Source organism: Leucopleurus acutus, assembly GCF_964270905.1.
Source record: "Leucopleurus acutus genome assembly, chromosome: 14".
Lineage (NCBI taxonomy): Eukaryota > Metazoa > Chordata > Mammalia > Artiodactyla > Delphinidae > Leucopleurus > Leucopleurus acutus.
This window is the reverse complement of record NC_139156.1, coordinates 26,455,371-26,470,883: the sequence shown is the minus strand read 5'-3', so window position 1 is coordinate 26,470,883 and position 15,513 is coordinate 26,455,371. Positions and strand designations below refer to the sequence as shown.

At 39.7% G+C, this 15,513-nt stretch overlaps 1 protein-coding gene across 1 annotated transcript in view; it reads right to left on the bottom strand.

Annotated features, from left to right (window-relative positions):
- The window catches only part of ARMH3 (armadillo like helical domain containing 3), a 166,894-nt gene that overhangs the window by 144,086 nt on the left and 7,295 nt on the right, over positions 1-15,513 (bottom strand). The window contains exons 2-4 of the mRNA XM_082854900.1: positions 4,993-5,105; positions 2,412-2,468; positions 2,156-2,302 (exon numbers count right to left, since the gene is read on the bottom strand). Of these exons, the coding sequence (XP_082711026.1) occupies positions 2,156-2,302; positions 2,412-2,468; positions 4,993-5,094 (306 nt within the window). The 5' untranslated portion in view covers positions 5,095-5,105. The remainder of the gene's footprint in view (positions 1-2,155; positions 2,303-2,411; positions 2,469-4,992; positions 5,106-15,513) is intronic.

The following is a 15,513-nucleotide window of genomic DNA, read 5'->3' as shown; positions in this document are numbered from 1 at the left end:
AACTGTTGTCATCCTCTTTTTTTTATTTTCTGGCCATCCAATTTTTAAAAATTACACTGCAGACAAAGACTGGAAGGTGATATTCAAAAATAAGAAACAGGGGGCTTCCCTGGTGGCGCAGTGGTTGCGAGTCCGCCTGCCGATGCAGGGGACACGGGTTTGTGCCCCGGTACGGGAAGATCCCACATGCCGCGGAATGGCTGGGCCCGTGAGCCATGGCCGCTGAGCCTGCATGTCCGGAGCCTGTGCTCCGCAATGGGAGAGGCCACAGCAGTGAGAGGCCCACGTACCGCAAAAAAATAAAAATAAAAAACAGTTCTTGAGTTTGAATCATGGGATTGGTGGAGCTTTCCTTTATTTAACATTAGTTTTAGAATTTACATAATAGTTTACCATTTTTAATAACTATAGAGGTCCCTATATGATAACAACCAATCAACTCAAATCTTAAAAATTCATTACAATCCCCATCCACTACTTACTAGCTGTGTGAGCCTGGACAAATTAGTTAACTTTTCAGTGCCTTATTTTTCTCAGCTATAAAATGGGAATGATAATAGCATTAACCTCATAGGGATGTTGTGATGGCTATGTGAATAAATACTGTAAGGCACTTAGAATACTCCCTGGAACTTTGTTAAAGTTCCTGGAATAGTGCCTGGAACTTAACTTTGTTACAGCTCAATAAATATCAGGTATTATAATAAATGTACTATATTTTTATGGGTCACCAAGTGGCTTAATGTCAATTTATTTTCACTGGACTAAAATCAGTTTATAATTCATGCCCCCACAGTAAGCCACTATAATTACAGGAAGTACAATTTCCAACTTTCATTTCAACTTTCAATTAATGAGTCACTACAACTGTGATGCTCGAAATGTAGAATTTACTGTCCAAGGGTTAACAAAGCTACAGGATAAACATGGTCCTTCTCTCTGGGGCATCAACTCAAGAGGTAATTTCTACATTTTACAGATGAGAAAACTGGGGCTCACAAAGTGATCTGTCCAACTTGTAAGTTAGAAACTTAAACCCAATCTACCAAAAGTTCCAACAAAATCCTTTATGCTGTCATCAGTTCTTCATATTCTAAGCTTGTCAATCACTACCCTAAATACTCAGCCCAATCTAGGCTACACTGGAGCTACTAGACTATAAACTCTAGAAATTTTGCCCATCATTCATTCAAAAAAATTTACTTCTAGAATGCTATTTGCCAGGCACTGTTCTACACACTAGGAACAAAGTATTGAATAATACTGTCTTTGCCCTCAAGAAGCCTATAATGTATCCCACCAGCTCAATGCTTAGCACGTAACAGTAATTCAAGAAATAATGAATGTAGTTCAAGAATAATGAATAATCCTCACGATCATGCCACTTAGCATTAAGAATAGTGATTCTTAGGGCTTCCCTGGTGGCGCAGTGGTTGAGAGTCCGCCTGCCGATGCAGGGGACACGGGTTCATGCCCCGGTCCGGGAAGATCCCACATGCTGCGGAGCGGCTAGGCCTATGAGCCATGCCCGCGGAGGCTGCGCGTCCGGAGCCTGCGCTCCGCAATGGGAGAGGCCACAACAGTGAGAGGCCCGCGTACCGCAAAAAAAAAAAAAAAAAAAAAAAAAGAATAATGATTCTTAATGTTTTTAGAGTTGCAGACCTTTTTGAGAATCTGACAAAAGCCCTCTCTCCAAAAAAAATGTTCATATACACATAACGTACATTTACACATAAAATATTACATGTAACTTCAGGGAGTCAAGGACCTTCTGAAACCTCACATTAAGAAAATACTGTTTATTTAATTAAGAAAGTCTTCTGATTTTTGCTGTAGACTAATCAACCTTGCCAGAGTTTCCTCTCTCTCTCTTCCTGTCCTCAAGTAATAATAAAAATTCTGTCAAACAATCCTCCTTGGCATTAGATCAAATTATAAAATGGACAAGATAACTACTATAGGCGTCAATTTGTTTAACCAGGAAGATGGCTAAACAAACATGGCATAGATGTTTGATTACTTAAAGAAACAAAGAAAAAACAAAGAAAGCAAGCCTCAAACCTAAGGGCAATTTTAGGTTCCTCAAGTTCCAATAGATGTATTACAATTTCTTTCTCCTATTAAACAAGACTTCCCCAGTCTCCCAGCCTTGTACCTGCAATGCATTGACCACTCGAATTGGATGCTCCTCTCCCAGAGCCTGGATGCAGTGTTGAAATAAGCAATTAATATTTTCCTTGATCTTCATTAACTCCTCACCATCAAGAGATTCCAGCTTGCCTTCTAGGTACTCTAAATTCACCTAACGAGGAAACAATAAGGGCCTGAGTGCATTTTTACTGCAGCACCTAGAACACATGTGAAGGCAATCTCAGTTACCAGGAAAATCCACAGGTGCCAACAAGTCTTACCTTCATAAGGAAGAGCTCCTCCCAAAATCGAGGACTGCACTTACTAGGGTCCTCTGTCTGAAACCAGAAGATAAGTATATTCAATACCCCCAGCTAACACCAAAGCATTAAGAACACATTTGAAAGGGTCACTACACATAATCAACCTTACCTTTCACAATTAACTTTGAAAATGCTTGGTCATTCCAAACAGCTATAATGGGGAACAAGTTTTTTGGGTTCTTTTCCCAAATGGAAGACATTGTGCATGGATATATATTCCCTGCACCAAAAGTTAAATGGCTCAAAGAACCTCCCTCAAATCTTTCTCTTCTTAGCAAGAAAAGAACCTAGCCATCTGAGTCAGTTAGTCATATTATGATATATCCCCATTGTATTTGTATGGTACTCAGTTTTCAAAGCCCATTCACATACATGAAATACAATGGCCCAGTGAGCCAGGTAGGGTAGATATTATCATTATCCTCCTTTTAGGAAATAGAGTCCACAAGACTTACACAAGTGCAGGAGCCAGAACCCAGATCATCTAAGTAATACTGCCATGATTTTTACAACATCCTGCTTCTACTTGCCCTCCCGTATGCATTTAGTCCTCTGTACAGAGCCTGTAATATTCTCTTTTCTTACTTCAAATTGGTCCGTAATTAGCAAAATTATGGTGCTAAAATCCAAATTTTCTTAGCAATAATTTTCAAACAGAAATTCTAGGAAGTTAGAGGCTTCTGGTTAGTGAGTGAAATAAGAAAAAGAGAACCCTTACTTCACAGGAAAGCTAATGACATAAAACCAGTATGTCAATTGCCTGCTATCACCTTACCTTAAATTGACCTTTTAAAATTACTACCAAGAACTAATGTCTTCATTAGATAAGAACTTCTGATCAAATAAGAAGATATTATCCTAGGAATCTCCTCTGGCTTTTTAATTGAGAATGACATAAAGAAGCAACATTTCTGGCCTTCTAATAAGGTTCTCATTTAGTGAATTCTTTCTATCCCTTTCTCTCAAGTCCTGCTCCCCAAGAGGGGCCACACATTGACCCTCACACTTCTGTAATATCATTTTGTTGTTTATATATGAAACAGGGAATTCATGGAGCTGGCATTTCCCATGCTCAAAGCTCTCTCAAGCAGGAGTCATATGTATACCAAGCTTATTACTTAACATAGAAAGAGCCCTAATAGGATCCTAATAACCACTCATTTTCTCTGTATAGCCACCTATACTGCCCTGGGCAATTCTGTATTAACTGTCGGCATGTCAAACTTTGTCTCTAAGGCTTGCCAAGAATTAGATGTTTTACTTGATCAAGTTATTTATCCAAGGCCATGTGGCAAAACTGAACAAGTAAGGACTCTGGAGTCAGACACTAGGGTTCAAATCACAGCTCCTTCACTTTCTAGCTGTGACTGCCAGTTTTCTCATTATCATGCTCTTTTACATGGCACATGTAAAAACATAGCCTTCTTGCAGCATTCTTGTCAGAATTAGAGCTAATGTATTTGGTGATGCATTTAGAACAATGTCAGGCACATAGTAGGAACTCAAGAATCTCCCTCAAATTCTTCTCTTCTTAGCGAGAAGTGAACCTAGCCATCTGAGTCAATTAGTCATATTATGATGCATCCCCATTGTATTTGTATGTTGCTCAGTTTTCAAAGCCCATTCACATACATGAAATACAATGGCCCAGTGAGCCAGGTAGGGTAAATATTATCATTATCCTCCTTCTAGGAAAGAGAGTCCACAAGATTTACACAAGATATGGTTAACTCCTTTTACAAGTATTACATGTTTTAAATGTTTACATGTACTACTAATGACCAGGATTTCAGAAGTCAAGTACATCTGCAGGGTTTCTAATCACTCTAACCTTCCCTGATAGGGTACATTTTACAACACAGGCTTGGACCATGGTCAATAAGCAGTTCTGAAGACCCAAAGAAATCCCCTAATCTAATTGCTAATAATTCCTCCGTCTTCTCATAGAATTGGAAGATGAGATAGTCTAACTAAGCAATTGTTCTGTCCACTAACAACTTGAGATGGAATATAATAGTGCATCTTTTTAAAATATCTGAATTAGATAGAATTCTAGAGCCAAAAGGAAATTCAAGGGACATCTAGGATAGAAAGGTCCTTATGTCGAATCATAAGGGGACTTCCCTGACGGGCCGGTGGTTAAGACTCCACGTTTCAACTGCAGGGGGCACAGGTTCAATCCTTGGCCAGGGAACTAAGATCCCACATGCCACGAGGCACAGCCAAAAAAAAAAAAAAAAATCATAAGGAAGAAAAGTCTTATAGATATCAGAAAAGAAGTTTCCTGAGCCTTCCTCCCTCCTTTCAATTGTTTTACCCAGCTCAAGGCAACAGTCTATAAGAACAACATAATAACAATCTATATTAATTAACACATGATCATAATTTCTACCATGAGAGAGCTCACCCTCACCCTTGTTCTCTCTCTTTCTCCCTCTGAAGAACTAGAAGGTAGCAGGCAGAGGTGAGGTTATTTCTCATTTTGGAACAAGAAACTAAGGAGTCAACCTGTGCCCAATGTCAGGGCTCCAGGCCTTACCATGAAGATCTCATCATACATCAGCACCACTTTTTCCTTCAGTGGTTTTTTGTAGGCTGAAGATTTCCTGAGCAAACCCCCTCGTTTCTCTACCTGTGCCATGGTTAGAGAATCTGTGAAAAGAAAGCCACAGTTAGTGCTAGAAATGCTCTCTAAGATGTTAGAGAATCTACTGAAATATCTCTCAATGGGAAATTTTTTAGGAAGAAGAAATGATAAACAACCATGCTATAGATTTTGTGCATCTGTCCAACGCCCCCTTCTCTAACCAGGTAATTTCAAGGTTTAAATCATTACTTGGCTTACAGCACAACACATTTTACATCCTTAAAACATGCCAGTGGACAAGACTTAAAGAAGATGCAAAACCAAGCAGGAAAGTGTAACTAGCTCCATCTGTAATAAGTCTGGCCACATATCTGACGCTGATGGAAGGAAGGCTGCAAAGCACACGCTGCCCACAGACTGATGATGAAGTTAAATTTCAAGTATTGATCGAGCTTAGGACCATTAAGACAGGAAGTGTGCTGCAGACTGACGTGCTCCATTGATTTCCCCAAAGTAAGCAGGTCCTCCTCACTGCAAAGTACTTGCCCTTCACTGCCTCATAAATCACACTGCACTTGACCATCTTCAGAAATTCCTCTGGAAAGAGACCCAAGGCAGAAAACAGCAGTTAAAAGACCAAAAGTTAAATTTAATTTCAAAATAACCAAAAATAACAATATATTCCTTTCAAGTTTCTATTTTTAATATTTATTTATTTGGCTCCACTGTGTGTTAGTTGCAGCACACAGATCTTCATTGCAGCATGCGGGCTCTTTTAGTTGTGGCATGCATGCGGGATCTAGTTCCCTGACCAAGGATGGAACCCGGGCCCCTTGCATTGGGAGCTCACAGTCTAAACCACTGGACCACCAGGGAAGTCCCTCAAATTTAATTATACATATATTTGTAACACTGTACTGCAGATCAGACTTCAGAGTATTTTTTTAATTCTATATAAAAGCAGTTCCATGAACCATGCTCAAATTTTCCCATCTTGCTTCAAGGAATTCTCAATTTTTTTCAAATGAGAACTTGAAACCCCACAGGTCTCCATGTGGATTTACACATATTCTCTCACTTCCCAGATTCTTTCTATTGTTGACAAAATTCCCCTCTTTCTCTTAAATCCTAGGCTCTAGTTGTGAAACTTAATCTCACCCAGTAGCAAGTATGGATGGTAGTGAGGAGACGGATTTCACTTCCAGACAAATCCAACACAGCAAAAAATTAATTTTGTTCAATGATGTTTGGAAAATATATACTACCTTGCAAATCAAAATTTTGTTTAAGGAAGAGATGCATCCAATAGCATAAAAGACTGTATCTCAAACATCATCTATCTCTAATACATATAGCCAAAAAGGAGATTCACTTTTGAGCACTAAAAGCACAGAAAATTTCAACTGGATGTTAAGCATCCTTAGCACAGAGACTATATCTTACACTTTTTCCATAAGCACTTGGCTCATGGTAAATGCTCAGAGTATGCTTATCACTGACTGATTCTACATGGTGGAGACCTGAGAAGTCCTAGGTCTGACCTAAAATTTTAGTTAGATCTGTCTCTATCAAAGCCTCACTAAGCCCTCAAATTCCTTTACGATCCAGAGAAAACTGAAGGAAAAAATAACAACAAAAAAAGAGAAGATTCTTTCAGGCAATTTATACTATATTGATCATGGCTTTGCCTTAAAGCATGAAATACAGCCTCCATTCAAAACATTCTTGTGTCTTTTAAATAGGTTGTCAAGAGGAAGATGTCCTTATCGGGGGAAAATAAATTGGAAATCAAGAGGATCCTATTAAAATAAATCAAAAGCAATGCAATTCTAAGCTTAGTGGATACAGACGTTTCATGTGCTCAGCTTCAACCAGCTGATTAACAAGAATAGTGGGAACCACAAGTCCCTGGATGTTAAAAGCAAATGTTTACAAACATCTCCCTCTGAGGATTTATAATTAAGTTACTGCTAATCAATGTCCAGCCCAAATCTAATAAACTCACTTTCTCTATTTCAGAATCAATACTTTCTAATAAGCAAAAGGGAATAGGAGAGGCGGGAAAAACAATTTCAAACCGAAGTACCAAATTTCCTAAGAAATTAAATTGTTTTCATCACTCTCCTTCCATTTGGAACAGGGGGAAATTCAACCAAGGGCCTCAACACATTACTCTCTGTCATCATCACAGGCACCTGGAATTTACCACCCAAGCTGTCTGAAGTGTGACTGGAAACTGACAACATAAAGTCTCCTCCTTCTGCCAGCACTTCTACCCATTAAGCACAGCAAAGAAGGGTGTTTCTAGGGTAATAGATTGGAAGAAGTGTAGAACTCTTACAAAAGTCTTTCTGGGGTCTCAGAAATTAAGCTTGTGCTTCCAAATTTGAAAGTAAAATATCTGACTGGTAAAGCAGTAAACTGGAATACATCAGTAATGTGAGTGTAATCTGTTTATATCCTCCCAGTGTTTCTTTCCTCTTTCACAATCCTCCCCTGCTGTAGAGAGAATGAGTACCAGCTGAGGAGCAGCAAGACATAATGGAACAAACAACCGGCAGAACTGAGACTAGAACACAGCTCTCCCAACCAACTAGATGACACTGAGTAAATCATTGTGCTTCTCAGTTTCCTTACAAGTAAAACTAGGGGACTGGACTAGACATATCATCTAATGATTCTCTTAGCATCCCTGAAATACCACAAACACATAGGAAACACCTAAATATTATAAAGCACTAGTTTAGGCACTAAGGTGTTACAAAGAGGAAACTACAGACCGGATCCTCTAGGAGATCACAATCTATTAGCGGAGACAGGCACAGAATAACCCACAGCACAAGGCAAATCATGAGAAATAGAGTAAAAGTACAAAGAAAATGCTATGGGACTACAAGGAAGAGAAAAAAGCATTCTATGAGTACGCTATGACCTCTGTTGATCTAGGCTTTTAAATCCTTCTAGCGAAGAAGTAAACACAGCAAAGCCACGGCAATCCCACAGAAATGTCATCTTAGACATTAACACAGTTTCAGAAATAAGACATACAGTAGACAAAGTATAAAAAAGAATTAGGCAACTTTTCAATACTACTTTCACCTACCACCAAACTTAGGAATGGCTTCAAATCCCCCAAACTCAATGGTAAATCAATGAAGTCTTTCATGCCTAAACCTCAGGGACTGCTGGTCCCATGACCTGCAGCACAACTTCTCTCTGAAAGACCAAAGTCATACAACTTTTTAAGAACTATATCTTAAAGCAATCCAGCCACACACTTCTTAAATGCACATCAGTTCACATCCCTACAGGATAAAATAATCAAATATCAAAAACCTAAAGCCAAACACTTCCAATGGCTTACAAGCAAGGAATGCTAGTTACACTTAACTAATTATTCATTTATTTTACTGTCTTCTTGAGCACAATACATGCCAACTCTAGTATCAGAAAATTAATCTAATAGAAATTCACTCTGATTTCCAGAGTTACCAGTTAATCTATCAAAAGTCTTGGTATTGTATCTATGTGAGATGATAGAGGTTAACTAAATCTGTTGAGGTAATCATTTCCCCAAATACATAAATCAAACCATTACGCTGTATACCTTAAATATATACAGTAATGTCTGTCAACTATTTCTCAATAAAACTGGAAAAAAATCTAAAAAAAAAGTATTTGGTTTTAGTCCCAATTCTTATACACTTATTCTATAACCTTAAGTTTCCTTTCCCTTCCTGGCTTGAATTTGCCAATCTGTAAAAAGAAGCCATGCCAAGGATGTGCAGAAAAGGGAATCCTTGTACACTGCTGGTAGGAATGTAAATTGGTACAGCCACTATGGAAAACAGTATGGAGGTTCCCCAAATATTAAAAATAAAACTACCAGGGCTTCCCTGGTGGCAGAGTGGTTAAGAATCCGCCTGCAATGCAGGGGACAGGCACTTGAGCCCTGGTCCGGGAAGATCCCACATGCCACGGAGCAACTAAGCCCATGCACCACAACTACTGAGCCTGCGCTCCAGAGCCCACGAGCCACAACTACTGAGCCCGCATGCCACAACTACTGAAGCCCATGAGCCTAGAGTCCATGCTCTGCAACAAGAGAAGCCACTGCAATGAGAAGCCCATGCACTGCAATGAAGAGTAGCCCCCCGCTCACCACAACTAGAGAAAGCCTGTGCACAGCAACAAAGACCCAATGCAGCCAAAAATAAATAAGTAAAATAAATTTATTGAAAAAAAAATTATATGTGGAATCTAAAAAAAGTCAAACACATAGAAATGGAGTAGATTAGATTGGTGGTTGCCAGGGGATGGGGGATGGGGCAAATCGAGAGATGTTGGTCAAAGGGTACAAACTTCCAGTTATAAGACGAATAAGTTCTGGGGATCTAACATACAACCCAGTGACTATAGTTAACAATACTGTATTGTATATCTGAAAGTTGCTATGATTAAATCTTAAATGTTCTCACCACAAAAAACGAAAAAAAGTGACTATGTGAGGGAATGGATGTGTTAACTAACTTCATCATGGTAATCATTTCACAATATATATGTGTATCAAATCATCGTATTGCATATCTTAAAATTATACAATGTTATATGTAAATTATATTTCGATAAATGGGGGGAGGGCATGGAACAGCTCTCTGTAGGCTTTCAATGCAATGCTCTGGAGTTCTAGGCTCATACTTGTAATGGACTATTAGCAAGTATCACCCTCACACTTCACTGTCCAGGGACGCTCCAAAACACTAGTGTAGGTAGATGCTAAGGTAAACATCCCAAAACATTTCAACCAGTATATAAGAAAAGAAAAAGGAGAAGAGAAAGAAAAGAAGAAGGGGAAAGAAGGAAAATTAATAAAAATAAATGTGCCCATCATCTAGGAAGAAAAAAACATGCACAGATCAGGTGTTCATTCAACAAACATTGATCACCTAAGCATTAGGGATACAGCAGTGAACAAGCAGACAAGATCCCTGCTCTCAGAGTTTTCATTCTAGTAGAGGAAGAAAGACAAGTTAAGTTGAGACAATGATAAGTATCTTGAAGACAAATTGTCTAGGAGTACTACAACAGATTGCAGATTAAAGGCCTCTATGGGAAGTGATATGTGGACTGAGATCAGAATAAGAGAAAGAAAACAGCCATGTGAAAATCTTGGGAAAAGTGTTCAGACAGAGGCAATGGCAAGTGCAAAGGCTCCAAGATTTGAACACACTTGGCATGTTCAAGAAACAGAAATGCCAGAATGCCTATAGTACAAACATTCCCTTTTTGAAAGGTTTTTGTAAAACTTATTCAAGTGGGGCTTCCCTGGTGGTGCAGTGGTTAAGAATCCACCTGCCAAGGCAGGGTTCGAGCCCTAGTCCGGGAAGATCCCACATGCCGTGGAGCAACTAAGCCCTTGCGCCACAACTACTGAGACTGTGCTCTAGAGCCTGCAAGCCACAACTACTGAGCCTGCGTGCCACAACTACTGAAGCCCGCATGCCTAGAGCCCATGCTTCGCAACAAGAGAAGCCACCACAACGAAGAGCAGCCCCAGCTTGCCGCAACTAGAGAAAGCCTGTGCACAGCAACAAAGACCCAACGCAGGAAGGAAGGAAGGGAGGGAGGGAGGGAGGAAGAAAGGGAGGGAGGGAGGGAGGGAGGGAGGAAGGGAGGGAGGGAGTACAAACTAATGATTTCATTTATGTGAAACTCAAAAAGGCAAAATTAGTCTACGGTGACAGACATCTGAATAGTGGTTACCCTGGGTGGGGAGATGAGTGGGAAGGAGCACAAGGAAGCCTTCTGAGGTGCCAGAAACGTGGTTTATCTTGACCTGAGTGGAAGTCACACAAATATGTACATGTGTAAAAGAATTATCAAGTCATACACTTCACATTATGTACACTATTCCTCAACCTAAAATACTGCATGTGCTCATATACGTATATGAAAATTTAACAATACCCATTTAACAATACCCAGAACACTAGAACAAAGGCTAATAGGGACCCCACCTTGCACACATAGGACACTTATCTAAAATAACCACCAAAGAGTTAACACTTATTTCGTACTTGCTACATACCAAGCACTGTTCCAAGCACTTTATATACATTAATTCATTTCATCCTCACAACAAACCTATGATCCAGGAACTTTACAATAAGAAAACTAAAGCATGAAGTGGTTAAAAAACAAAAATTTAAAAATTTGCCAGGATAAGTGAAAGTAGGGACTCAAACCCAGACAGCCTGATGTTTGAGTTCAGCCTTTAACCACTGTACTATACTGAGGAGGAATGAGCAGAAGTAGAGTAACCTACACATAAACAAAGCTGAGCATCTGCAAAGAAACCGAAGAGGTTCCAGGTAAGTGAGGAGGAAACGTATATGCTCACTGACCTTAATGAACAAACTCTGGAATGTCCAGATATCTTGAGTTTCATCACTAGTTTGCCGGTAGGTAGATGTGCCACGGTAGGAAGTAAAAGATAACTGTGTGATACATGCATATGTATATAAATATTGATAACGGTAAAGTGAAAAACAGACAAATTAATGAAATAGTAGAAAACTTCGGAAAAACTAGAGAGGAATCTGAGTTTCTATTCAAGTTGACAGATGTATTCAATATGGTAAACAGAAAACAAATTTTAACAAGGCCGAAATACACTGATATCCACTACAGGATTTAATTGATACTATTTTAACTGAGCTAAGTCAGTGCTCTGAGGATAATTCTCCACCAAAACTTCATTATGAATGGAAAGATATTGTAAAAAATGCTTTACCCCTGCAGAGCCGTGATCACATGTTTCAGAATCTCCTGGCATGCCTCCTGGAAAGGTAGACTCCTAAGCCCCCCTCCCCACTACTGAAACAGATTTTTCAAGATAAGGATTAGAGGTCTACATTTTTTTTTTTTTTTGCGGTACGCGGGCCTCTCACTGTTGTGGCCTCTCCAGCTGCGGAGCACAGGCTCCAGACGCGCAGGCTCAGCGGCCACGGCTCACGGGCCCAGCCGCTCCGCGGCATGTGGGATCCCCCCAGACCGGGGCACAAACCCACGTCCCCTGCATCGGCAGGTGGACTCCCAACCACCGCCCCACCAGGGAAGCCCAGAGGTCTACATTTTTAATAATCACTCCAGTCAGTGGTTCTCAACTGGGGCAATTCTGCCTCCCAGGGGACATTTGTCAATGCCTGGAGACATTTTTGGTTGTCACAACTGGGAGGGAAGGTACTACTAGCATCTACTGGGTAGAGGCCAGGGATGCTGCTAAACATCCTAAAGTATACAGAACAGTTAACACAACAAAGAATTATATGGCCCAATAAGTCAATAATGCCGAGGTTGAAAAACCCTGCCCCAAATAATTCTGATGCTCACTAAAGTTTGAGAAGTACTCATCTGAGCCTTAAATCAGGCCTTCAAAAGAAAGGAGCATCTGGACAGAAGATGATTTTGAGAGGATGAATAAAACTTCTGCCATCTCTAGAAAAGGCACTGGAGCAATCCTTACCTACTTCCAGCTCATTCCCCCCATATTAACTCACCAACGCATCCCCTTTCCTTAGGATCTTAGCCGCAGTTTGCCCATCTGTGAAGGATCACTACAAAACACACTGACTATAGTAATCCACAATGCCTAGTGAAGGAGATGAAAACCCTGTCTGCCCAAGAGATGTGGCTGAGTCAGATATTACCATTCCACTGTCTGACAATAAGCCATTCACCCAACACACAAGAGGGGGCAATATGTTTATAAAGCCAGAAATAGCCTCCTCCAAGACTCTCCTAAAAAGAGTTCCCTAGTTCCTCTAGATGCGAGGGTTTTTTTTAAATCTTTAGGCAAAAGTTATCTGCTCCGTATGTTCTTCTGCAAGGCATCCCACACTCTCAAGGTAAACACTAGCACTATAATGCAAGGCATTTCTACCTCCAAATACCAACACTTCGTTTCTCAAACTAGCTCCTAACATGCCTCTTCCTTTCTGAAGGCCCCAAGGATTTAGCTCACTTGCTGCATTCACATACTGCTGTTCCACATGATTCCCTGCCATACCTTCTCTCAGTAGCATGGGACACAGGTTCCCTCAATTGCACCCTATAGATTGGCTCTAAAACCAGCCTATAACTCCTTTCCATTTTAATGGATTTTTACTGCTAGTCACTCCAAGTCTTTCATACCTCCAAAATGAAAATAAAGTGAGGCCTGCATTCTTGAAGCCACCTCTCTAAATTCCCTTCATAGAAAGCTCCAGGACAGGCCACCACTCTTCTGTTCTTTTACAGTTTTTTTATCGAATTTTATTTTACTTATTTTTTTATACAGCAGGTTCTTATTAGTTATCCATTTTATACAAATTAGTGTATACATGTCAATCCCAATTGCCCAATTCATCCCACCCCCACCCCACCACTTTTCCCCATTGGTGTCCATACATTTGTTCTCTACATCTGTGTCTCTATTTCTGCCTGGCAAACTGGTTCATCTGTACCATTTTTCTAGGTTCCACATATATGCGTTAATATACAATATTTGTTTTTCTCTTTCTGACTTACTTCACTCTGTATGACAGTCTCTAGATCCATCCACGTCTCCACAAATGACAGAATTTCGTTCCTTTTTATGGCTGAGTAATATTCCATTGTATATATGTACCACATCTTCTTTATCCATTCATCTGTCAATGGGCATTTAGGTTGCTTCCATGACCTGGCTATTGTAAATAGTGCTGCAATGAACATTGGGGTGCATGTGTCTTTTTGAATTATAACTTTCTCTGGGTATATGCCCAGTAGTGGGATTGCTGGGTCATATGGTAATTCTATTTTTAGTATTTTAAGGAACCTCCATAATGTTCTCCATAGTGGCTGTATCAATTTACATTCCCACCAACAGTGCAAGAGGGTTCCCTTTCCTCCACACCCTCTCCAGCATTTATTGTTTGTAGATTTTCTGATGATGCCCATTCTAACTGGTGTGAGGTGATACCTCACTGTAGTTTTGATTTGCATTTCTCTAATAATTAGTGATGTTAAGCAGCTTTTCATGTGCTTCCTGGCCATCTGTATGTCTTCTTTGGAGAAATGTCTATTTAGGTCTTCTGACCATTTTTTTGATTGGGTTGTTTGTTCTTTTAATATTGAGCTGCATGAGCTGTTCATATATTTTGGAGATTAATCCTTTGTCCGTTGATTCATTTGCAAATATTTTCTCCCATTCTGAGGGTTGTCTTTTCGTCTTGTTTGTAGTTTCCTTTGCTTTGCAAAAGCTTTTAAGGTTCATTAGGTCCCATTTGTTTATTTTTGTTTTTATTTCCCTTACTCTAGGAGGTGGATCAAAAAAGACCTTGCTGTGATTTATCTCAAAGAGTGTTCTTCCAATGTTTTCCTCTAAGAGTTTTATAGTGTACAGTCTCACATTTAGGTCTCTAATCCATTTTGAGTTTATTTTTGTGTATGGTGTTAGGGAGTGTTCTAATTGCATTCTTTTACATGTAGCTGTCCAGTTTTCCCAGCACCACTTATTGAAGAGACTGTCTTTTCTACATTATATCCTTGCCTCCTTTGTCATAGGTTAGTTGAGCATAGATGCGTGGGTTTATCTCTGGGCTTTCTATCTTGTTCCATTGATCTATATTTCTGTTTTGGTGCCAGTACCATATTGTCTTGATTACTGTAGCTTTGTAGTGTAGTCTGAAGTCAGGGAGTCTGATTCCTCCAGCTCCATTTTTTTCGCTCAAGACTGCTTTGGCTATTCGGAGTCTTTTGTGTCTCCATACAAATTTTAAGATTTGTTGTTCTAGTTCGGTAAAAAAAATGCCATTGGTAATTTGATAGGGATTGCATTGAATCCGTAGATTGCTTTGGGTAGTACAGTCATTTTCACAATATTGATTTCCCAATCCAAGAACATGGTATATCTCTCCATCTGTAGGTATCATCTTTAATTTCTTTCATCATTGTCTTATAGTTTTCTGCACATAGGTCTTTTGTCTCCCTAGGTAGGTTTACTCCTAGGTATTTTATTCTTTTTGTTGCGATGGTAAATGGGAGTGTTTACTTCTCTTTCAGATTTTTCATCATTAGTGTATAGGAATGTAAGAGATTTATGTGCATTAATTTTGTATCCTGCAACTTTACCAAATTCATTGATTAGCTCTAGTAGTTTTCTGGTGGCCTCTTTAGGATTCGCTAGGTAGTATCATGTCATCTGCAAACAGTGACAGTTTTACTTCTTCTTTTCCAATTTGTATTCCTTTTATTTATTTTTCTTCACCCATTGTCGTGGCTAGGACTTCCAAAACTATGTTGAATAATAGTGGTGAGAGTGGACATCCTTGTCTTGTTCCTGATCTTAGAGGAAATGCTTTCAGTTTTTCACCATTGAGAATGATGTTTGCTGTGGGTCTGTCGTATATGGCCTTTATTATGTTGAGGTAGATTCCCTCTATGCCTACTTTC